Genomic DNA, 25,061 nt, shown 5'->3' with positions numbered 1-25,061 from the left:
CACTGCCACTTGTTCTTTTAAGGAGTACTGTGATAGCAGCCTCTAAGATGACCTCAGTGATCTTTACCTCCTGGTATTCACATGCTTGTAGTTCCCTTCCCACACTGAATCAGAGATAGGTCTGTATAACTAATGGAATATAGTGGAAAAGACAACGTGTGACTTCTAAGGCTAAGTTATAAAAAAGTATTGCAGTCTGCCTTGCTCTTTTGGAGCACTTGCTCTGGGGGAAGCCAGCTGCCATGCTGCAAGGGCACTCAGGCAGTCCTGTGGAGAGGCACGCGTGTGTGAGGAACTCAGGCTCTTAGCCAAAAGCCAGAAGCCAGTACCAACTTGCCAGTCATGTGAATGAGCTATCTTGGAAGTGAATCCACCAGCCCCAGTTAGGGCTTCAGATGACTGAAGGCCCAGTGGACATCTGACATCAACCTGAGGAGAGACCCTCACCCAGACCAGCCAGCCAAGCCACTCCCAAATGCCTGACTCACAAAAACTGTGAGAGATACCAAATGATTGTTGATATTTTAAACCACAAGTTTTGGGATGATTTGTTATGCCACATTAGATAACCTGAAGAAGTACCATTGTTGGTCTGTTAGAAAGGACAGTTTATTTGCTTGCTTTTTTTCTCAATCACCAGCTGTGTTCAGAGACCCTTTACCTAGGAAGCTGGGATTAGCAACAGAGAGACACGTGTGCTAGGTGATATCGAAGTGCTTAATGTTTGCTTTGAGGCAATGGTTGGGGGCTGCTGTGGCAGTTCACTGTAGTGCTGATGCCTCAGGTATGCCGGGCTCCAGGACTGCAAAGCTTCCCTCAGGGCTAGGTTACAGAGTATGAAATTTTGTGATGCATAGACTTGTTGCCCTGGGAGGAGCATTGAATATTAAGCAGGAGGGAGGAAGACCTCAGCATAGAGCAGTTGGGAGGTGGAGATGAGTGGGGTCCATTCAGAGATAAACTGGGTTCATTTCTCATGGTTGGTTTTTTTCAGGAAAGGGTCTGTCTTTAGAATGGTAGATTATTTTACATAAAGACTCCACAACTTTTTTAGTTTCCCCTTTCTCCTCTTTTTTTCCCTATTCTCCCTTAAAGCAGTGGTCTGCCTTTGGGGCATTGGAATAAGGCCTACTAAGGCCTGGGAAGACTGGAGCTGGGTAAAGAGAATGTCCTAAGGGAAGGAACTTTGGATGAACGGTAGTGTAGCTTGGGAGCCACCCATACCACACTTAGTTTCTCTGCCTCTTGTTCCTGCCCATACTGTAGAGTCTTCTCTTCCCCCCCAAACTACTGGAGATTCTCTGGCATAGTGGGGGTGCCTGAGTGGTGGGTTGAGAATTTTGGTTATGTAGATTTTTCCCGGGTTGGGAATCAGAGATCCATATCCTAATATGCCATATTATTTCCCTACTGATGTAGGTTTCAGTCACTGAGTAAGCCCTAGTAGGACATGAGACTAAAATCGAACATATTTCTATTGCATATGATTCATCCCTTTTTTGAATCCTCATAATTGCTTGGCACCTCCATTATGGCATTTACTGCTTTTTCCTTCCTGGCGTATGCTTGTGTATGTGTGTTTCTTACTTTTCAGTAAGAGTATAATCTCAGATAATTATGTAGCTCTGTCCTCTTGTCCTACAGTGGGTCCTGCCAATGTTCCTGAAGGTGAAGCCTGATTTGTGTCTCAATTTGGTCTGACAGTATCACCTTTCATCTCTCTTTCAAGGGCATTGTTTTTATTTATGTATTTATTTATCACAGTGCTGAAGACATAAGCCGTACCAATTGAAATCACTTGTATCACCAACTTTCCTCCCAGACTTAGGCACAAAGGCCTTCCAGACCCAGGCTGAGTTAGGATTTCATGCTGTTTACCAGGATCTGGCCTGATTATAGATTATCTCCAGAATCAATGAACCCTGATGATGTGATTCCAAGGGCACTTAAGGAATTGGCTGCCCTGGTTCATTATTAGCAAAGCATTAGCTGTTGCTTTAGAGAACTCAGGAAGAAGCATTTGCTGTCTTGCTTATCTTTAAAAGGAGAATACGAATGATCTTGGAAATTATAGACCCGTTAGTTTACTGTGATTCTAGAGAAGATACTTGACCTGATCGTCAGATAATCAATCAGCAAACAGCTAGAGGAGCGTGGGGTACTGAGTAATAACTTACATGGGTTTGTGAAGAAGAGCAAATCCTGTCAGATCAATCTAACTTCTTGCTGTGACATAGTGATGGATTTGAGTGGATCTAGGGTGAGTGATAAATGTAATGCATCTCGACTTCATTAAGCCTCTACAATGCCGTGATCAACAGGTGAGAAGGTGAGTTTGAGGCCCGACATCTATGTTGGACTACCCATCGGCTCACCCTCAGGAAGGGGGTGGGCAGCTTGAGACTTGTTAGTGGCAACTTAAAGTCTCCCTTTTTTTGGAGGAGGGGATTCAGAGGAAGCTTGAAGGATGGATTGGAGACATCAGTTCCAGATAGGATAGCATTCTTCCATTGAGGTCATTATAGATCAGGCTCTCATTAGAGCCTCTGTGCTTTTTAGGTCTTCTGGTCAACAAGGGAAGTGGAGAAATTGGAAAAGCACAGGATAAGAGGGAAAAAAATCATTAGAGGCACAAAAATGGACTTAGTAAGAAAGAAAAGAAATTGAATATAGTTTGGTGACAATTTCTTGTCCAGACTAAATAAATTCATCATGTGGGGAGTAGTTGTTCCAGGGAGTATGATGATAACTCATTCTTTTCAATAAGGACAAAAAAAGAAATGAATTTAAATGGAAGGAGGAAAGGTTGAGATTTGGCATGAGAGTGAACTTCCAGAAGAGACAATAAAAGGATTAGAATAAGGTGTGCAAGTTAGATCAGCTTTCCCTCGTACTCTTTTGGGATGGCTTGATGGCTGTCCACTTGACTGAGATTCTTTATGGGTAGGGGCTGCATGTGTCCTGGGGGTGGGGTTGGGGTTGTGAATGAGAACCACCCCAGCTCTCCTGACCAGCTCCCAGGAACTTTCAATGCCTAAGACCTCTGCATGGTACACTTCTGATTCTTATGAGAATGTTTCATACCCCTTGAGTGTACAGGAGGCAGAAACAATTTTGGGCCACGGCCTTTTTGAAGGCTCATTTCTCTTCTGTCTCAGGATTTCAGAAGTCCCTGAATCAGCTTATTGGGACTGTCCTAAAGGAATGAAAAACTAACAGGTGTGAGCTCTGTTGTACTTGGGTGAGTAACAATATTGGTTATAAACAGGTAAAACGTGGGATTTTCCATTTGTCATCATTTTTGCTGTTTATTTTTGTACTTTGTTCAGCTAGGTGAAACTGGAGTGGTCGGTTTGACAGTAATAGGCTTTCGTGTTCTGGGTTTTGCACTCATTTTATTTGTTTTACATGTTTCGATTCAGACTAACATGGTAGGTATTGGTTGAATAGCTGACTTTTTTTCATTTGAAAACATTTTTTCACTTAAACGTTAATTTAGATGGTTTAAAATGTTTTAGAGGTTCTAAATTTTAGGAATGTGGTTCCTTTCTTGTTTTAGAAATTGTTTCCTGATATAGAAGTAGATTTTTATCTGATTTAGGAGAACCGTGGCTCCTTTGTCCTCGCTTGCAGGAGTTCACGTTGCTCATTTTGGTGTGGATGTGCATCGAATGATGGTTGTTTTGACCCTGAGGCCCAGAGAGCAGCCTGAAAGCTTTGGTGGGATCTTTAATTGTGCATCTTTAACCTTGGGGCAAGTTCTTTCACCACCTCAGTGTTCAAAAGAGACCAAAGCAAATGTAAGTGAGGAAAATGAGGTATAGGCCACAGCACAAGGGGAGGAGGAAGTAACCTCAGCTGTCTGGATGGCCAGGGAGGGAGGGGGCAGCCAAGCTTTCTGCATCTGGGGAGCTGCCGTCCTGCTGCTGCCTACCCTTCCTCCCCGGGTTCTCTCTGGCCATCTGTCAGGCTCCTGGGTAGCCTTTTTCTCGCTGCTCTGCAGCAGCCCTGCCGACTATTTGCCTTCTCATCTGTATTCAAGTGCCCATAACTTTGGAGAAAAATGACCTTTGGGGTTGAGGTTTTCTAGTGTTTGGTCTTTGTCCACAGGGGCTTTTTTTTTTTTTCTTTTCATGAAAACCTTGAAGAGACTCCATCTGCATTTTGAGTTAGAACTATGAGTAAAGGAGTTTCTCTTTTATAGAAAATTGTCCAGATGCTGGGTTATTTTTGAAGGGTAGGGTAGTGGGGAGGGTTGATGGTGACAGAGGAGAAGGAATAATACAGAAGAGAGGCATTTGGAGGATTTTAGCATGACCTAGAGCTGGCACATCGTTATTAGTCTTGTGTGAAAGAGACATTTTGGAAAACTTTACAGGAAATTGGTTAAGATCTCTACAAAGCAAACTATATTGATTCCTTTCTCCTCTCTTTAAGACTGAAAGGCAGAAATCCCCTTGACTCCACCCCCCCCCATTACTCTTTCCTCCATATTTAGCTTCTTTCCTTCTCTCTGTTCTTGGTTCCTGTAGTCTTCAAGTGGACAGGAAGGCAGTTCCCTAGAGAAAGAACCCACCTTTCCCTCCCCATTCATTTGTCTTGGTTGCAGCTCCTCCAAGTGGGAGGGGCTGGGCCAGGCTTTTTAGCCCAAGAGCCTAGTCATTGGGTTGTGGTCCCTCTGCCTGTGGCCCCAGTCAGCGTGTACTTTTTTCTGTACAGACAGGCGAAGGCACTGATGCTATTCTTCTAAACTGGGAAATGAAATGCAAAACCGACGTTAATGTAACATTATGGTTGAGATTAAATGCACCAAAATCAGGAAATTCAAAGTTATGCTTCCCACAGCAACTATAACTCAGCCTCATCTGGTGTGTGTAGTATTTTGTGTTAGTGTGGATGGTGTTATATGTTAAGACATTAAAGTTAACACCATAAGCAGAGCACAAAATGCTTGAGGGGGCTGAGTTATGACGACTATGTGAGCTGTAAGTGTTCTTGCACAGGCTCCTGACTCCTGGAATAATTTTCCCCCTGCCCACCAGACCAATTATTGCCTTTCTTTTTAGTTATATCTCTGCTTTAACACATCTCTTCTTTCAGGGTCACTATAAATGAATTCCTCTATTGGTGGCCAGGGGTGGTGATGGGAATGGGGCGGCCCACTAGGCCCTTTTGTCCTTTTCATGTCTGCCTCCATAAATGTGGTGCTTCCCCCTCCCCCTCTTAAAGCCGTCTTCCTCCACAGGCTGCTGCTTCCTGGTGGTCCCTCACAGGGACAGGCCTCCCCCTGACTCTCACTGTGGCTCCTCACTAGTGCTCCTTGAACGGGAACAAGCGTTTGCTGTGTCCGGGTCTTGACCATAGCATAACTTCACCCGAAAGCCGAAGGGTCCTTCTTTATTTGGAGCAGACATAGCAATGTAGAAGTAAAATATACATCTCGGGGAATGGAGCACTGATGCATGGTGGCGCTGCCTTGTGTGTTTGGCATAGCAGAGGCACAGTCAAAGTGGGTTTATTTGCTCTATTCAGACTGCTCCTCCACCTTCCCCAGGGTTTATACCTTTAAGCTGCCATGGTGTGTAGTTAGACTATGGAGTTGCCTGGGGGAGGGGCCAGGAACTTTCCTTGGGGAGCACTGGGTCACTGGTAACAAAATCACCACATAATTTAGTGCAAATCAGGAAAGAGCCCCCCCACCCAGCCTCTTATTATCTTGGTGGCCTCCCCAGGGCTGAGACAGCTGTTGGAATGCAGATTTTGTTAGGCACTGGGCTAAGGTTGTTGGTGGGGAAGAGCTCTAAAGAATAGGGCCATTGATAAATGGTGAATGAGATCAGGGACTGTAAAATAACAGTGACACTGAGCTGCCTTTTAAAGTTTTTGTTGGACATGACAAAACCAACTAAGTCAGCAAAGGAATGGGGAGGACCTCATTGTAACCACCTTAGAGGCCATGGAAAGGCCTCTTTTTACTCTTTGGATAGCAACTTCAAGCTCTGTGTTAGATGCTGGGCATCTGAAGATGAGTAAGAAATGGTCCCTACCCTCAAGGAGCTCATAGTCGAGGAGGGCAACTGTACACGTACAACTCTTAGGCAGTATGATAACTACCGTTACGTAGGTAGGTACCTGGTATGGTGGGGGCACAAAGGATGGGAGAGAGCAACGCTGCTCATGTGGGGGAGGGGTTGCATAGGCTGCGCAGTTAAGAAATTCAGGAGACTCGAGAGGCCTCTCAGAACTGTTACAGCAGGGATAAAAGAAGGGGCTCATAGAGTAAGCCAGGATGGCCTAAGTCTGAAAAAGTGACCTCTATTGCAGGCTTGTTTGTGGGACTGTTGAAAATGAGGGAGAGGGAGAATGAAGACTTTGAACCTGGCAAATATTTCACTGTTCAGCTAGTTGTACTATCTGTATCAGTTATGTGCTATTTCTCACACTTAGGCTAGATGGTCTTATTGGGATGCTGTAAGTAGAGTACAAAGGCTCGAAGAGGCTTGAGAGCATTTCAGCCAATAAAGTTGTGGGCAAAAGGGTGAGGGTCAAAGTGGAAATATGTGAGCTGAGGTTCTGAGGCATTGTCAGGGAGGCTAACCTGATACCTCAGCTGTCATTGAAGGTGGCAGTTAGAAGGGTGGACTGCTGGGTCTCTAGGGAGAGGCAAGGGCTGGAGAATGACATGACCCCTCCCCCCCCAAAAAAATTACTGGGAGTTTGGATCTGGATTGCTAGGACCCTCTTTCAATAGACCAGGGAGGTTTAGACCCTTCAAACAGATAAATGGCTGGCTGACTAACACTGAGAGAAGTGTGAAAGGAAGGATTAATGGAGAGGCAGAGGGTCTGGGTGACAAGAGAAGACTGGCAAAACCAGAGGTGATTGCGGGTGTTGGGGTGGAGGCTGAGCTCCCTCTGAGCAGCAGCAACAGGAACAGCCATAGGAAGAAAGCCAGCAGGCCGCACAGGGGTGGTGGGAGGTAAAATCCAGGGGAACGTTCAGCCTCAGTCCATAGGCTTCACTCCTCCCCACCCCCATCCTATCTTGTTTTCCTCTCCCCTCGTTGATTACATTTCTTATGGAGACTGATCTCAGTTGTTTGACATGAGGAAACTGATATTAGGAGACCCTTTCTCCATCTCTGTGTCTCGTTGGGGAAAAGGATCTTGCATCATTTTGATTAAGATGCCATCGGGATGATTATTTTTTATCCCCTTATCCTGGGTGTTCACAATACTTAAAAAGCCCCCACAGTCTTACATTTATGTGATGAGTTTTGAGCTCTAGCTGTGAAAATTGAGCCGTAGCCTAAAAGCCTGAGACGAGAGGGTTCCCAGACTGACACTGGCCCCCGCAGGCTTGCGGGTCTGCGGCAGAAGGGTAAGCAGGCTGGCACAGGCAGAAAGGGTCTTGTGTGCATCAAGTACTCCCACGGGCAAAGCCCCGTTAGGTACTGGGAGAGTTAGAAAGGAGACTCTGGAGGGAGAGACAGCATCAGGGAGGGAAGCTTTTATTCTGAAGTAGAGGTGACTTGGAATGGGCTGATGTTTTCGTCTTGTTCTGGCATGTAGTCGGCCAGTGGGAGATCTTGAAGGTCTGTGGGCAGCAAAACAGGTCTGTTACACTAGTGGCTCCTTCTGAGGTAGTGCTGTGGTCAGTGCCTAATCCTGTGGAGGCCATTCCAGCCTAGGGCTGATCTGAGGGTTAGATGCTGGCAGAGGGTCTTATTTGGAGATGCTGATGTTGCTGAAAGTAAAGGAGTACGCGGATTCCACAGTGAGGTTGGGGGCAAAGTTAGTGAGCCAGAAAAGGAAATTTGAATGTACTGTTGAGAAGAGAAGAAATAGAAATAGATGTTGCAAGCCAGAGTTCATGGGAACACAGAGGAAGATGTTCCAAGGGGTTAAAAATGTATGTAGGGAAACCAGTTAGGACACATTACTTGCGAGAGATGTTAGTGGGCTGGACTAAGGTGATGATGGTGAGGATGGAGAGAAGTTGTGTGCTGTAACCCTTAGGTGTGCTGGGATAGAAACGAGCTTGAGAACCATGTTCTTAAGTAGCTCATAACTCTTTTGGATACTAGTGGGCTCCTGGGCAGTCAGTGGTGCTAAGAGATTTGGTAAGGAGTGAAGAGTGGAATCTCTAGTTGTTGCAAATGGGGTGCTCTGAGTTGAAGATCCATATCAGGGAGAACTGAAATAGACGAGCTCCTTAGTAGTAATGTAGGTAGTTGTTCCTCTAGGGTCTGTTTGATGCACTGTTGGCCATTGGCCTAAGGGAGGTAGGCAGTGATGTTTAGGTAGATAAGATGGTAACTGGCTAGAAAGCTTGGACTCCTGCTCTCCAAAAGTGTGATAAAACTGAGAGCCACGATTTGAGATTGCAGTGTCTGCAGACGGAGTCCAGGGACTATGTCTGCATTGTTCACAGGTATTTTTTCCAGCAGTAGCAACCTTTGAAAGGCCAACTGTTCAACTGAAAGGGATTGGTAGTTAGTCGGGGTTGGGGGAGGCAGGAGCTGATGAGTGGGATAAAACATGCCGTTTTGATAAGGTCTGCTCTCACTGGAAAGGTAATATGATTTAGAGAAACAATGTCAGGGGCAGGCCTGAAAGGACGTTCACAGTGATGGTGTAGAATGTGGTGGTTGATGATGTTGGTAAGGAGTCCCCAGCTTGGTGCCTCAGGAGGTGCAGGAATTTCTGTGCTCCTGTTGCAGATTTGTGGCCAGTATTAGAGAGGCCTTTCTCAGGACTGGAGACAGGACCAGGTAAGCTCCTGGCTTGTGTCTGCAATAGGAGAGGCATCCAGCCTTGTTTTCTGTGTTTTCTGGTTCACGTGGACAGAAGGAAGATGTTTTTCTGGAGGGCTGAGAGAATAGTGTGCTGAGCACTCACTCTGGCGTAGCTGATGCCCTGGTCCTGACAATATTCCTAAGGGAAGCAGGCATAGCCATGACAAGAGGACCTCTTGCTAGCTCCCTGACAGAGATATACGAGCTTGCTCTATAAAGTTCTTGGTTGTGATAGGCCAGTTTTTCTGCCCTAGCTCTTGGCAGCAAGGAGGATGGAATGTCTGATGGCAAGAGCCAGGGATGGTTAGCATATCTAAACGGCTTGACCCAGGTGCTTAAAAGTGGGCCAAGTAAGGGTTTGTGCTGAGAGGAGAGCTAGAGCCTTGGGCTCTGATTCTTACTTGATCAGTACCTCTGTGATAAGGAGTTAGTCACATCGATGTTCTAGACTACACTTCTGCTATTTAAAGGTGGTCTGAGAACCAGCAACATCCTCATCACCTGGGAGCTTGTTAAGAATGCAGAATATCAGGCAGGCCCCACCCACGAGCTAAACAGAACCTGAAGTCTAACAAGTTCTTAATCTGACAAGTTCTTCAGGTAATTTGAAGTCTGGGAAACACTGCTTTAGTCTGGGCCAGTGGTTCAGACTTCAGTGAGCATGGAGTCAGTTGGAGGGCTTGTTAAAACAAAGGTTGCTGGTCCCACTCTCAGGGCTTCTGACTTAGAACGTCTGAGGCAGAGGTCAGGAGTTTGCATTTCTAACAGGTTCCCAAGTGTTGGGATACTACTTGTGAGGGACTGTGGTTTGGCAACTGCCAAACTGACTGCCTTAGCTTTCTCATCTGTAAAACAGGAGAGTATTTCCTGCTTACAGAGATGTGGGATCAGATGAGCCCATGTGTGAGGAGAGTGTTCAGTGCATTGTGAGCAGGGTGTTAGTCTGTGTATTGCTTTCTTACTGGTCAGTGAATTTTTAGAAATCTGTCATGCTAGCACAACTGTTTACCCATCCTGGCTTCTGGCCATGACTTGTGGACAGAAAACAGGGAATCTATGAACCACCCGTGGGGATGCAGTCTTCCGTGAAGAGATCAGCAGTGCCTGGGGCTGTGGCTGGGATTCCTGAGCAAGGCCTCCTGAAGCCCAGCCAGCTTCTCTGGGCTCCTAGCCAAGTTGCCCGACCAGAACACTCAGTCTGCCTACGTGAGCCTGGTCCTGTTTTGATCACCTGTTACTTCCATCTCCTGACCCCCAGCTAATGTAGCTTTAGGGCAGTACTTAGATTGATTTGAAAAATGGTCTTTTTCTAACCAAGCTTCTAAATCATCTTGTGATCCCTGGGAAGTCATATGACTTTTCCCTACTGTGCTTTGACTACATGTACCCAAGTCCCAGAATGTGGATTCTGGAGCCCCAAAGTGAGGGGACCGGAGGTAGAGGCTGTTCTGATTAGAATCAATATAGCATAGTGGTTAAGAGCATGGACTCCAGAACTGGACTCTGAGTTTGAGTCTTGTCTCCACTGCGTACTTGTGGTATGACCTTGGGCAGGGTTATGCCTCAGTTGCCTTATGGGCAAAATGGGGTTAACCATAGTACCAATCTTATAGGACTGATGGGAGGATAAAATGAATTAATATATTAAGTGCTCAGAACAGTGCCTGGCATGTAATGGCTATATGTGTTAGCTCTTAGTAGTAGAATTAGTACTGGTGTTATTCTGACCCTTGGCCTCATAGGAAGCTACTGGGATACAGAGGTGGCCGGGAGGCAGGCGCTGCTTCTCCGGGGAGCATATAGAGAACCTTTAGGCCTTCTATCAACATAGTGGCTAAAGCCAGCGTACTATCTAGAGAGATTTTTTTCCATCCACTGGAGTGGTAAGTTGAGCTTGGCACCCTTCCACTAACACGCCCTCCCTTAGTGCTGCCTCTAGGGGATCTCTCTAGCACACAACCTGAGATTTGTTTAAATTAATTTCATGACAAATATATGTATACAGGTAGCTACAAAGAAATCATTTGGTTGTTTGCTGCCCTGAAGGGTCAACTTCACAGAGGCCACAAATATCTGAAGTTATTTACAATTGAGTATGTAAAAATGTTTGAACTGTGGCTGTTTCTGAGTCATGTGCACATAGGGGTAGACACAGGAGTGCACACCCCTGTGTGAGGATATGGTTTCTAAGAATTGTTCCCCTTCATTTATTGGTATTATGTTTTTTTGAAAAATTCAGATTTCAGTAAAGGTAAATTATAATTCACACTGTACCCCTACTGTCCCCAAATAAAAAATAGCAGCATCTATTTTCAGCCTCTTTTTATATTTTAATTGCTTTGGGGTCTGTGAGAATGGGTGGAGGGGGGCATGCAGGTGAAAAATCGGCCTTTTAAAGCTCTGATTTTTTTTTACCCTTCCTTGTCCTGAAACTTCAAGCATCAGCTCTCATCTGTCAAAGTGTAAATCAGCAATTAAAACCCAAACAGCCAAATGCCAAAGATGACCCGAAGCACAAAGCAACTGACAAACAAGTCCGGACAAATCGACGGGTAATTTATAAGCTTTGCCCTAAAATCTAATTATTTGGCAATTCGAATTTGCAGCCAGCCAGGGCTCGGCAATAAATTTAACCCGCCATAAATTATTTAGGAGCAGGCTGTGGTGTAAATCAAAACCACGAGTGTTTGTTTAAGAAATAAGCTCCTTGTGCATAAAATGTCTTTTTTTTTTTTTTTTCCAAGGAAGAAACTGTTAAGCAAACCATGCCCCATTGCCCAGTGTAGCCCTCACTTCTCCCATCCAACTTCCTCTCTTCCCTGTGGCCAGGAGGCTCCTTGATCCCTTGAAGAAAGGGCCCACCTTTGCATGGGACTTTCATCTAAAACCAAGTATTTGGATAAAACCCACATGTTTGCCAAGGACTGCTTTTGTGGTGTGATGTTGCTTTTGGATTTTATCAAACTTTTCAGTGCAGAGGTGCACACTTTTTGGAATTTTCTTCAGAGGGTGGAAAGAAGGGATAGATTAGTTGTTACTGTCTCTGATTTGAAGGAATGCTAGTTTCTTCTTCCTAAATTGAGAGGGGGAAGCTGTGAAAAATGACCTGCTCATTCCTTTATTTCAGATAGGACCATAGAAACATCAGCTCAGGCAGAGGAGAATCTATGCTTAGGAAAAAAGGGCTATAGAATGCTAGCTACACTATTAAACCCTCTGTCCCATTGTCATGAATTCTAAGAGTCGAACCTAAGTCCCTTCTGCTTAAAATCTTTTTGTTGTTGTTGCTGTCTTGAAAGATAATCTTACCACTGCAGACACTTTAGTCAAAGGGTTTGAATACCCTGAAAGTAACCTACACATTTATTTCTTGTTTTCTACTCATTGTGGGTGTGAAATTTCATTTGAAATGCTGTTGCAGTTTTTTTGTCCTTAGTTTATCAAGGAAATCACTGGGAGTTCCTAGCTGAGCATATTAGAAAGCAGCTGGGTTTAAAACCTCTGCTCCAACTCACTTAAAAAGGGAAATGAACTGGGTGCGGTGTCCCACCTGTAGTTCCAGCTACTCAGGAGGCTGAGGCAGGCAGTTCGCTTGGGCCCTGGAGTTTAAGGCTGTGGTATGCTATGATCACACCTATAAATAGCCACTGTACTCTAGCCTGGGCAAAACAGTGAGACCCTGTCTCTGGGGGGATAAAAAAAGATAAATGAATATTTGGTTGTTGTTTCCTTTTTATTTCTCTCTTTTCTCCCCTCAAAAACAACAACAACAAAAACGATTTGTAGGGAGAGAGTAGGAATAATAGATTTGAAATCTTGGATACTTTGAAAAATCCATACTCTGACGCTTTTGTCTATAGTTGTCAACTTGTGGCCAGTTCCCATCTATACCATCAGCATACCAACTTTTTGGATATATAGTGCCTTGCCCTTGGACACCCAACAGTGTAGGTGGTTTGTGAATGGTATAGGATGATCAGCTGTCTCAATTTTAGCATTGAAAGTCCTGTGTTCTGGGAAACCCTTGGTCCTGAGCAAATAGGACAGTTTACCCTAGGTAAAACTGGGATTTAGTAACATTTGAGGGAGGAAACCACTTAGAGATGAGAGAGTGGACCTAGTAGAAAAGTGCTTTGGAGAGTTATAAGTCTGAGTTTGAATCCTAGCTCTACCATCTACCATCTTTGTCATCTTACGCAGATCATTTCTCTTCTCTGATTCTGTGGAGAGTTGTGTTGGCGGTGTTTTCTTTTAGAGCAAGGCCCTTGGCTTGTATTTTCCACTTATCAGCCCTTTTATATGTTTGTTCAGCAAAAGTGGAGAGAGTGAGGACTGTGCCAGAATCAGAGCTAGGTTCTGGAGATGCAGGCTGAAGACGTGTGGTTCCTGCACCCAGTGCCATCTCTGTCTCTGCACCATGATGGAGCCTAGCAATCCTCTAGGACTTCTCTGCCTGGATAGTCCACATTCACTGCTGTTATAATATGAGAGCAGCCTCTCTTTCTAGGAAACGGCAGACTTAGTTCCCTACAGCTAGCCTTTCAGACTAAGAGAATCAGATCTTTCTTTACCCTTCAGGTTTTGAAAATTGCTAGTCCTCTACTGTCTTTAAGTCTCCTTTTCCCCATTTGGAGTTCCAGCTCTGTCCCTTACTGGCAGTATAACTGTGAGGAAGCGATTTCTTCGGGCCTTAGTTTATTTGTGAAATAGGGATAATGATTCCCTCCTCATGAGTTGTTAGGAGGATTAAATGAGATCATGCCTATTAGCACTTAGTACAGTGTCGGCCACATAGTAAACAGTAAATGGAAGAAATAGGTGATTCCATTCTCCATGTGTCTTGGAGAGTGTTGGAGAACAGCTCCTCTCCGCCCTTTGCCCAGACTTGAGCATCTCAGAGAGAGGAGTCACATCTCATTGTCTTCATCTGTGTGTCCACTGGCCATGCCTGGTAAATATTAACAGTAGATGCTTCATAGTATTGGTTTATGACCTGATGATGGTGATGGGGGTGGTGATGCAGCCTATCTCTCCGGGTTAATAAGGGTAAAATAAGAAAATATGTGTGAAAGCACACTTTTGTAAATGGAAAAGCATAACACTTTTTATGTCCCTCCACTAAAGTACTTATCAAAGCGCACTGTTCTTAATTTGTTCACCTATCTTTTCCGCTCACTAGTTCATACACATCTCCAAAGCAGAGACTACATCTTATTGCTAAATCCCACTCCAACACCTTTATGGTATCCTATACAAAGTGGGCGCTCAGGTAGTTTAATTGAACAGGAAAGGAATCCCAAAGCTATGATTAGGGGAAGGAAAGAGGGCTAGAAATACAAACTGGTTCTTTCTTCCTTTACACTAAACTGTTACTAAAAACCCTCTTCCTAGGGGAAGGATGAAATTGGATGAGGGGAAGGGAGAGGGACAGGAATAACAGTTTCATTATCTGAGCAACTGGACCTAGAAGCTGACCTTGGGCATATCTTCACAAATCCTTGGATTGGAATTATGCCATCAACCTGTAGTTTTGGGGTTATGTCTCTGATCATTATCATCTAAGAACGGTCAAAGTGTTTGGCATGCCCCAGGTCCCCTGGCTGCAGAGTTGTGCCAGCTTGGTGCAGATTGGGGCTCTTCTCCCAGGACTGGGCTGTTTGGGCCAGTATTTTGAGGTTTTGGGCTTGCTGGGCACTGTGGGAAGGTGAGCAGTACCTAGATGAGGTCCTCTCTGTTCTGACTTCCCAGAGGGTCTTCTGTCAGAAGCTCCTCTTTTGCATCTTCAGTGGCTCACGTGAATATGCCAGTGTGCAGGCTCCTTGTTATAACAGCTCCTGATGATGCTGAGGAAGGGCCCCTGCAAGATTGCATTTTGAGATTGGCCCTTGAAAGTTCTTCTTGGTCTTGGAGAGAAAGCCTGGCTGATGGTCTAGCAACATCAGAGAGGTGTGTTTATGACAAGACCAATCTGATGTGTCCTGGGCCTTGAGTCCCTGGCCCCCTGGCATTTCAGGGGTCTACCCCATTTTTTTTTTTTTTTTTTGCATAGAGCTGAGCTGGCCTGTTCTTCCTCTGGGGCCAGGGGCAGCACTGACTTTGAGCACTTACGTTGGCTTCATTTCCCTATGGGTGAGGAAGCCAGTAGCAGGAAAATTTGAATACTGAGCCTGCAGTGGGGAAACCCAAAGGCCAAGTTTTCAGAGAGGCTTCTGGGGATGCTGTCTTGGTGCTGGTCAGAGCAGGAACTAAAGCGTGTACTATTTTATAATAAATACTAATGAAATTCTAGATCTATAATAGCATTTTGGATATCTAAAACAAACCATGTGCTTGTAAAAAAAGTGAAAAGAGATCAACTTTAAGCCATAAATTCTTGGTAATAGAGGGTTTTTTCCTATTTATGTTTGATAGATATTTTTGTTTCCAGAGGAATGTCAACTCCTAATTTCATAATGTATCATGGGCTTAAGAAAATTGAATTTAATAAAAGCCAAAGATGAATGGCATCCTTAAAGGTCCCAACACTTGTCTTTATTAGCAGGACAAACTGCAGGTCTCCAAACACTGCTTCTCTCCAAATGAAAGTTTAAATGAAAAGTACAGTTGTGTCACAGGTTAAATTTCATTGTGGGCCCAGCTAACATTGTTAGTGAGGAGCTGGCTGTATTTGTTTCCTTAGACACCAGGGCAGCCAAACCTACCAGGCTACAGAGCTCTTTCTGTTGGGGAAGTCTTTCTTCTACTTAGTGGGAGAGGAAGGATGTATCAGAAATTCAGGAGTCAGATGAGCCTGACTCAGATGAGCTGCACCTCAGAGTTGGCTCTTGGAAATCTTGGATATCTGATTTTTCAGGGGACCAACGTATATATTGTGCATATATGTGTTCAATTTTGATAATCAGGGCAAAACTCCCCTTTACTTGATCTGCTTTGTAATACTTTGTGGGGAACAAAAGTTCCAGGGAATTGGGAGGAGAGGTGTCACCTAGTCTAAGCAGCAGCCTGGGCCTCTCTGTCTCCCCTCTGCCTCAGCCTTACAGCCATTGTGCCCTTTCTATCCCTGGGAATGAGCTCCTGTCAGTTTCCCCATCTTTGGCGATCAGCGCACAGAGACCAGGCAACCAGAATCTTTGAATTTCTCTGGCATGAAATCTGACTGACTTGATTTGGTTTGCAGTCCTGCTGTTATTTGTTAGATTGAAATAGATGCTTTAAAAACAAGCCCAGTATTAGTGAGCATGTTTTGGAGGGAGGATACCTAGCTTCCCTGGGACATCAAGGAGATCAACTATTTCTCCTTCTGTTGTTGTCCCACCCATTCGTTCACTAAGTGCAGTCAGGTGTCATCAGCTCTGTGTTGCTTCTCCAGGTAGTCTATGGAGAGAACCAATTTCCCTTGATTTTAGTGATACTGGAAAGGTCCTCTCCAGAATGGGGACCTGGGGGACCTGGGATAGGGATGCCGCTGGAGCTGACTCCTGGGGCCACTGAATGGGCAAAGCCCCCTTTCTTTCTCTGCAGTGAAGGCCCTTTACACATGCTAATTTTACTCAGAGAATTTTGCTTTTATTTATTTATTTTTTTATTATTTCCTATTTGTCTCTTCCAGATGTTTTCAGGGCAGTTTTTTTGTGTTGTAAACTAATTCCATTCATGTTTTAAAAATTTATGAAAGCGCTAATAAAAATGTCAAAGTGGTAAAAATGTTAGCTTTTCCTCTGCTTTGATTAAATTTTGCAAACTGTTTTTGAATATTAAAAAGCAATAATTTTTTTTATTCTCTCTCCTTGCTTTCCCTCTTCTCTCTGGTGCGCGCGTGCTCTCTCCTGCCCTCTCCCCCCTCTGGTGCGTTCCTCCCTTCCCAGGAGCGATGTATGAGGCGTGCTGCACAGCCAGCGTTCTGCAAGCCTGTTTGCACACCAGGACCTTGGTGCTGTGCATCTCTATTAAATAACGGAGACAAATTAATCTTAGAGACACCAAACAAATTGTCACTCCTCCTCCTTGTCTTCCATTATGTTTCAGTGGACTGGGAAGGGCTGGCTAAGCGATTGGGCTGGGGGTGGGGGTAGGGGGAGGGTGTATAGCCTGAAAGAAAGGTGAGGCTCTGGCTCCTGTTACTCTTATTCAGTTTTCTCCTCTTTGGGATCCCCTTTGGCTTTATTTATTATGTATCTTTTCTTTTTTTTAAAAAAAATGAAAACTAATGAAAAAATTCACTGGCTCTATTTAAACTGCGTACGAGGAAATCTGTCCGTTGGTCTGATGGCTAGTTGTCTGTACGGTTGAAGATCCAGACCCATTCAGGACAGGGACCTGGGCAAGGGGAAGGAGGGCCTACGTTTAGGGGCTCAGGTGGGCAGCCCTCTGCTAGAGAACCAGTTGGAGAAACTAGAGCAGATTATACCACTGTCTTTCTTCCTTTTCCAGAAACAGTGGGGATGGGGCTGTGTCTCATCCCTAGAACCTGGGAAGGTGCTAGCAGTGGGAGGGTTAGGATTACAGCTGTGCTGGCACCATCTCACTCAGTTTTGGGTTTGGCCAGGCAGGAGCTAATGAGCCCTAAACACCCATTCTTTCTTGACTTGGAGTTATTGTTTGAAATGGTTGGTTAAAATAACTTATTTTTCCTTTCTATGTCTCCAGGAAATCATTGAGTTCCCCATCCTGAAGCTAAATGGCCGGACCATGGAGATTGAGTCTACCTTTCACATGTATGTCCAGCCCGTAGTCCATCCACAGCTTACCCCCTTCTGTACAGAGGTAAGGGCCCTGCAGGTGGGCAGCAAGGGCTGGGAGATCATTGGTGCTCTGTATAGGCCACTTAGGGAGAGCTTAGGTTTCATCAGTGGTCAAGGCACATTGGATCCAGCAGTTGGCTTTTTATAAAGTCTGCCCTCCACTCAGGCCACGGTGGTCACTGGGGACCCACAGAGAGCAGTGGCACAATCTGCTCCAGTTACCCCAACATTCTCCCTTCCTGTCATCCCTGCCCATCCTGGTGACTGAGCGCTTGGAGTCTAGGAGCAAGATGGTATTTCTGTGGCTCAGGCTCTTTCCAGTTCCATTTCCTTTTGGGGCCCTGGCAACAGGTGAAGATTCAGACACCTGGAAGGAAGAGTTAATGTTCGGGCTTTCTTAACTTTCTAATATTGTTACTCTGTCCTTCTGTAAAGTGGCCTTGTGTGAAGCATAGATTGAGTTTGCAGGAAGCACATTCTGTCACCCAGGAAAGAGAAGGGCAGTCTGGGTGGAGCATGAGGACTAGCCAAGGCTGAAATGTCCTTATCCTAGGCTGATACTTTACTCAGCCACCTTGTCTGCCGGTTAGTATTGACCCATTTTCCAGATTGTGAAACTGGGACTAACAGATTTCGATGCTTGCTGGAGGCTCAAAAGAGCCATTGGCAGAGGGGAGGAGCCCCTGAGAGTCCTGACTCCCAGGACTATGTAGTCAAGAACGCGTGGTAGCAGAGGGATGAGAAAACATCAAAGTTTCTGGAATCTTTTAAGAGTTTGGGGCTGAAGTCCATTAGAGACTTTGTGCCTTCCTTTAGAGACCAACCTTCTACATGGAAATGAAATAGGTGGAAAGAGGTCTTGAGTAATCCCAGACAATCTTCTTGCTGTGGAAGAGGCTGGGGACAAGCCTGCCTGACCCTGGTGGGAGGGCTCAGTGTGTGCTGAGGCTGACTTAGCCCAGATACAGGATCTTGAGGGTTGCTCCTGGACTTGATGCTGGTGTTTGCCACCTAACCCAGGTGGGCCTTTTGTTGCAGGCATCCATCTGCTGAGGTGCCTAGTCTCTTAAGCCTTTTGTTACTCCAACTAATGATGTTGAAGTTCTGGTTCCCTCCCTTGTGTATTGTTTTTTTCCCCCTTTCCCTTGGGAATTGCCTATATCACCAGGGGGCGCTAATCTGTCTTTTCTACCCCTTCTGAAAAATCACCATTTTGATGATGATGAAAATCCTCTTTTTTTTTTTTTGAGACAGAGTCTCGCTTTGTTGCCCGGACTAGAGTGAGTGCCGTGGCACCAGCCTAGCTCACAGCAACCTCAAACTCCTGGGCTTAAGCGATCCTACCACCTCAGCCTCCGAGTAGCTGGGACTACAGGCATGTGCCACCATGCCCGGCTAATTTTTTCTATATATATTTTAGTTGGCCAGATAATTTCTTTCTTTTTTTTAGTAGAGACGGGGGGTCTCACTCTTGCTCAGGCTGGTCTCGAACTCCTGACCTTGGGCGATCCACCTGCCTCGGCCTCCCAGAGTGCTAGGATTACAGGCATGAGCCACTGCACCCAGCCGAAAATCCTCTTCTTTATGGGAAGGGAAGGGAAGGCTTCCTTCCTTTAAACCAGCCAGTTACCTAAGTCCTCCACTGGCCTGAAAGTCTGGTATCCTCTTGTCGTCCTCTTCCTCCTCTCTGTATGGCCTGCCCTTTGGAGGCTCCAGCTCCGTGAGGCTAGTCTGCCTGTTATAGACAGGCAGGCCCAAACTTTGAAAAGGTTGCTACCTGTTTAGGAATGGAACGGAGTGCTGCTAGAGCTGGACCCTGGGCGGGAGTAGATGCTCGGGAATATCGGGAGAAGAGTGTTTTCCCAGAGCAGGGCTGCTGCCGATTCTGTTTGGGAGGAGGGGAGGAGGGATTATGAGACTACGATTAAAACTGTTTTTTTCTAGAAAGTTTCACTCAAGGACATACATATGTAAATTGGAGGGTAGTAGGAGTGGCGGTTGGGAATCCTTGTCCCGAAGCCTGTTCTGAAGTGAAAATGTGGTGGTTCTGCAGGCACCGGTCTCCCATTTTGTCTCAGGCTTCCGGAGCTCAAAACTCTTGGGACCTGGTTTTTTTTGACCCTCCCTTTTTGTCCAGCCTCACATCTCCCTGCTTCCTCTCTCACCTAGCTCCCCTTACCCAAAGGCTGCCCTCTCACAATCCATCTTTCCACATGATGGTTCCTCTGCCTGTGTGCCTCTCCCACTCTCCTCCCACTAACTCGGACCATCCTCTAGAACTCTACTCAGGGTCACCTTCCCTGGTAGTCTTCCCTGATCCCCAGGCTGGGTCGTGCTCACCCCATCCTAGCACTGATCAGATATGTTACACTGTAATTATTTATCTGTCTCCTCACTGAACTGTGAGTTCCTTGAGGGCAGAAACGAGAGCTGATCTGTCTCTGTCCCATCATTAGGGTCTGGCGCCAAATAAACACTTGATATGTGTTCCTTAAATGAATGAATATTGTCAAGGAGTTATTTTATGTCTCCTCCAAAAGCAACTGTAGTGCTGATTTGCTCTTTTGAGTAAGTAAAGTCTTGTTTTGAAAACCTCAGATCATCTAAATACTTCCCTGTCTCTATACCACATGGAATTGTATTGCAGAGAGAAGTGTGGACACAGGATCGGGGAGCATTGTTCTGAGACCTCATCCGACCTGGCAGTAGCTGCCTCTGGGGGTAGGGGTGGAGGTCATTCCAACCAGAGAGACTCTTTCATTAGTAAGTGCAAGGAACAACCCTGTCTTAGTCCAGTTGTGTTGAATGAATACCTGAGGCTGGGTAACTTATAGAAAAGAGGTTTATTTGTCTCATGGTTCTGCAGGTTGTACAAGAAGCATGGCACAGGAATCTGTATCTGTTGAGGGCCTTAAGCTGCTTCCTCTCATGGCAGAAGGGGAGGGGGAGCTGGCATGTGCAGAGATCACATGGCAAGAGAGAAAGCAAGAGAGTGAGGGAAGGGAGATGTCAGGCTGTTTTTAACAAGCAGCTGTCTTGAGAACTAATAGTGAGGGAGGACATTAATCTATTCAGAGGGATCCACCCCTGTTACCCAAACACCTTCCTTTAGACCCCACCTCTAACACTGGAAATCATCAAATTTCAATATGAGATTTGAAGGGGTCAAACAAACCATGTCTGAACTATAGCAAACCCCACACCTCCAGATTATACCAATGTAGCTCCTCTGTCAGGATTTCCTCTCTTGTGCACAAGAAGTTCTTAAGAACCCTGGCCTGTGTGTGTATGTGTGCAGGTGCATTTGCACATACAAGTGTACACATATGAGGACATTCTTGTGTTGGGGGAGAGGCAGGCTTAGTGCTGGACAGTAGGAAGTAAGATTCTGCATTGGGTCTGTAGCCCACATGCAGACACTCTTAGTTTTACTGCTGTAAGGAACATGCTTTTAGCCTTCTTGAGGTCCTTTCTTAGTTCCAATTGATAGTCTGCCTGGAGACATGGTTCTAACAGGATGAGATGTGTTTCATTTCTTCTGGAGTCCTTTCCCGGTGACCTCTAGAATCTGCTCCAACTCATCAGATCCCTGTCTCTAGCAGCTGGGCTGCTGCACAGTCCTGGCCATGTGCAGTCTTCTTTTTGTTGTTGTTGTCATGCAAAAACTAGAAAAATACCGATTTCGCTAAATGCCAGTAAAGGGCTTTGTCTTGCACCTGTACTTATAAAGGGTGAGATTTATTGGTCTCTTTGTCTGAGGAGAAAGAGTGGGTCTGATTATCAGATTGCACACCAGAGACAAGTGCTTATGTAATCAACAAACTGTCTTGGTGTCAGAATACGATTGTGTTGGAGATAAACTGTGAAAGGAGAAAGCGTTGGATGCTGACATGCTATTGGCACTGAGTTTCCTGGGCTGCTTCCTGTAGTTGCTAGTGTTTATAATGAAGCCAGCTCTTTCCTGGACAAAGCCCTTGTGTGGGTTGGGGATCTCAGTAACCAGCCATGTTATCAGCCGGGGTCAAAAGCCCCTTGCCTTGTGGTGTCTGAGTCTAGAGAAGTGGGAGTTAATCTGTAATCCCTCAGTGAAAGGAGCCACAGAGCACACATTAATTCTTCTTCTCACCTCTCCTGCTTTAAGTGGTTAAGGTCTCAGAGCTCTGTTTAGCCTGTGAGCCCTGGTTCTCAGCTTAGTAATACTTGGCTTTGCTCTAGTACTTTTCATTGTGATGTGAAAGTTTTTTACAAACATATATTAACCCAAGTGGGAATGAACTTAAACTATAGCATGAAGCATTTAAGTTGGCCCTAAGATAGAACTTTCCGGTATTAATTTTATAAAATTGTCTTCCTCACAGCTTCTTGTATAAGTCTTACAGATACCTATAGGTTGTTAGTATCAGGTGCAGGGACTAACTTTCTTAATTTCATCCCCTCTTCATCCAGTGTCTTGGCACAGCTGGTAAGAGGTGGTCCATACTTGGAGAGATTAATACAAGGGCATGAGGCCTTCCCCTAGAAGGCTGTGTCTAGTTGAGCCAACATCTCAAAGCCCTGTGTCTCTGGGTCTTGAGTTCAAATCCTTTAGGCTGCGCTTGAAGGCTCAGCTGTGAGCCTTGCTGGGCCACAAGTGAAAATACCTGTTTTCTGGGAAGCAGGGAGAGAAAGGGTACTGACTTCACTAGGCTCCTCCCAGGCTGATGATTCTAGGATTGCTGAGCACTGGGGTGGAGTTTGTGACTGCCCCAGGGTGTGGGAGCTCCGTTCCTGGGGTGGGAAGAGGCAACTTAGTCTGCAGTGAGGGATCCTGCAGCAGGACATCTGAGCAGCACCCTGTGTTTCCTTTTTGGTGTAGTGATTTTCTCATCTCCCATCAGTGGACTTTCTGGGGCCCAAGGCAGGTGCTTGCGGGGGTACTGACCTAAGCCCCATCTCTAGGGAGGGAGGGTTCTTGGCAAAGTTGCACTGATTGCCTGTGTGAGACTTTCTTGAAGCCCTTTGGCATTTGGCTCATCTGAGTGTTCCTTGGTGGGAGCCAAGAGGAGTGGACCTAACTAACTTTGTCCCAGGAAACTCAGACCAGACACAAGACTGACATTTGGACCCTGGAGCTAAGAAGTGAGAGTGGCTGTGGACCCTCTTTTCCAGGCTAGTCCTGACCCTAAGCCCCAGCTCTAAGCTTGAGGCTATGTTTCAGCCCTGGACTTAGCAGGAGAGAAGCTGGGCTGGAATGTTCAGTGGTGGGTTCATGGGTGTCAGCCAGTAATCTGGATATTGGACCTGGAGTTGGGAACAAGCCTGCTCCTGGCTCTGTTTGGCACCTGTGTCCTTCAGACAAAACAAGGCAACTGCCCGCTCAGTCTGTGGCTCTGGAAGGTGCATACGCTCTGGGTACTGGCGGTGGGGTGGGGCTGGGGGGTGCCAAGGATGCAGATTCCATGTGGGCAGGGATTTTAGGTTTTTCTTCACTGCTGGGTCCCTGGTTCCTACAGTGGGCCCCAGCACGTAGTGGGCTCTCTGTGAATAGTTGTTGACTAAATAAAAGGAAGAGCCCTTTGCACTCCAGGGTTATTAAAGCTGCTGACCCAGAGCACATCCCTATCCCCATCCCCCAGCCCTTAGCGGACCATCTTTTCTCCTTGACTCAGGCCCTCCCTCTGCTGGGCAGTTCTTTGGTCTCCCAAGCAAGGAAAGGGTGTGGAGGTGCCAGCCGGGTGGGCATGCTGTGGGTTAAAGCCTTGCAAAACAACAGTGTAGTTAATCTTTCTAATTTATTTTCCTTTTAGACCATGGGAAGTCTGTAGGCAGCAGCTGTTACCCAATTAAAATACAGATTAATATAAAAACAGTTTCTGGAATATAAAATAGAGTGGCTGTGTCCTTACACTTCCTTAAAATTCCACCTAATAATGACTTGATGAACTACAGAAACCCACCTAGAGGAACTCAGCGTTCTTAAAATGAAAATTTCTTCCCTAAAAGGTGTGTATTACCATTCCATGTAAGTCACTATGAGAAAATAACCTTCCCTCTTAGAGCCAGCGGTTTCTGCGAGTTGGGTATTTGGTATTCATTAAATGTAATTATGGTTTAATTGGAGTTTAATTCCCCCCCCTTTAAAAAAAAAAAAAAAAAAAAAGGAAGTTTCCAAGCAAGCATAAGACACTTACTGCTACTCTTTCTGGAAGTAGCCAGGGGCATGGTGATTTCCATCTGGTGTCCAGGACATGGGGACCTCATGCTCTCAGATCCTTGTAGGCAATCTATCCCTAGTCTGTGCTTGAGGGATAATTTTACTTAAAAATAAAACAAAGCAAAACAACAAGGCTGTTTGGACCCAGGCCTGTGAGCCAGAAGTTCTCTAGACCAGATTCTGTGCATTAGGCCTTTCTGTCTTGGTTTCCCCATCGGTTAAAGATGGCTCTGCTTCCTGCTCGGCTTGTTGGTATTAAGGACCCAGGTCTGCAGGGTGAGGGGTAGACATCTGCGGGGCTTGTTCACTGATGTTCGGGAGAGTGTGGCAGGGGCCACACTGCACACTGAGGCTCAGAGAAGGGGCAGACTTGAAACCGAGTGGCACCTGTTCCGTATGAGAACTCTGCAAGTTTTGCAGGAACCTCTGTGAAGGTAGGAGTTGAATTTACTTTAGATTGCCATTTGTGGGAAGTTATTGAGCCTATTGAATACAAAAGACATGTAAAATAAATTTGTTTTTGCAAAATGAAAGCTGAAACAGGTATGAGAACACCCTCGTGGTCAGCAAGTGTATGTTTACCCCCATCCCAGGGCAGGGTTTTGTGGGAGAAGCTCATATTGTGTCCTGGGACTTTGTTCCCAAGGCTTCTAGTCAGCTTCTGAGCCTAAAGCAGTGCCAGGTCACAGCCCTTTGCAGCAGGAGAAAATCAGAAAGGAAAGGATCCAGTTCAGCTGTGAGTCTCTTGCCCTGCTTTTCCACCCATTGGCTATTTCTCTTTCCTTTCAGCTCACCGGGATTATTCAAGCCATGGTGGATGGTCAGCCAAGCCTGCAGCAAGTGCTGGAGGTAGGTTGAGTGACCTTTAATTCTTGACCTTTGACCCCTTCCTGCTGCCTTTCTCTCCCTCCCCTACTGAGAATGTAGCCGTGTAATTTGACTATGATTATGGCTTGATTAGAATAACATTTGCTGTCACATCAGTGACATGCTGTTGAGAGTATTGAACCATTGATCTGTCATCTCCAGCTGTTCCCGTCAGGGTTACTGACAAGATGTCCGAGTGCTGCCAGGAGTCGGCGGAAGGGCCCCCACCCCTTTCTGTCCCATGGTCCTGTGTGGGCTGGTGCTTGGACAGCCTGGGCCGGGTGGGTTGGGGGTGGGGGAGCTGAGCCATGGCATCGAGGGACAAGCCCCCGGGACTGGAGGTGTTTTTGTTTAGATTTAGTGTTGGCTTCCTGTGGCATGTGAGCACTTCATTAACTCACCCAGAACTCCCCATCGATGGCTTTTGTTTGCTGTGAGCTCCTCCAGGAGCTGTGGCTGGGCC

At 45.8% G+C, this 25,061-nt stretch overlaps 1 protein-coding gene across 9 annotated transcripts in view; it reads left to right on the top strand.

Annotated features, from left to right (window-relative positions):
* Positions 1–25,061, top strand: part of ERI3 (ERI1 exoribonuclease family member 3) — a 128,972-nt gene that overhangs the window by 14,650 nt on the left and 89,261 nt on the right. For all 9 annotated transcript variants that reach the window (XM_069479844.1, XM_069479846.1, XM_069479845.1 and 6 more), the window contains 2 exons: positions 17,444–17,560; positions 24,521–24,580. In XM_069479844.1, the coding sequence (XP_069335945.1) occupies positions 17,444–17,560; positions 24,521–24,580 (177 nt within the window). The remainder of the gene's footprint in view (positions 1–17,443; positions 17,561–24,520; positions 24,581–25,061) is intronic.

The sequence above is a fragment of the Eulemur rufifrons genome, chromosome 8, assembly GCF_041146395.1.
Source record: "Eulemur rufifrons isolate Redbay chromosome 8, OSU_ERuf_1, whole genome shotgun sequence".
NCBI classification, from domain to species: Eukaryota; Metazoa; Chordata; class Mammalia; order Primates; family Lemuridae; genus Eulemur; species Eulemur rufifrons.
Note: the sequence above shows the minus strand (reverse complement) of the source record. Positions and strands in the feature narration are given on the sequence as shown.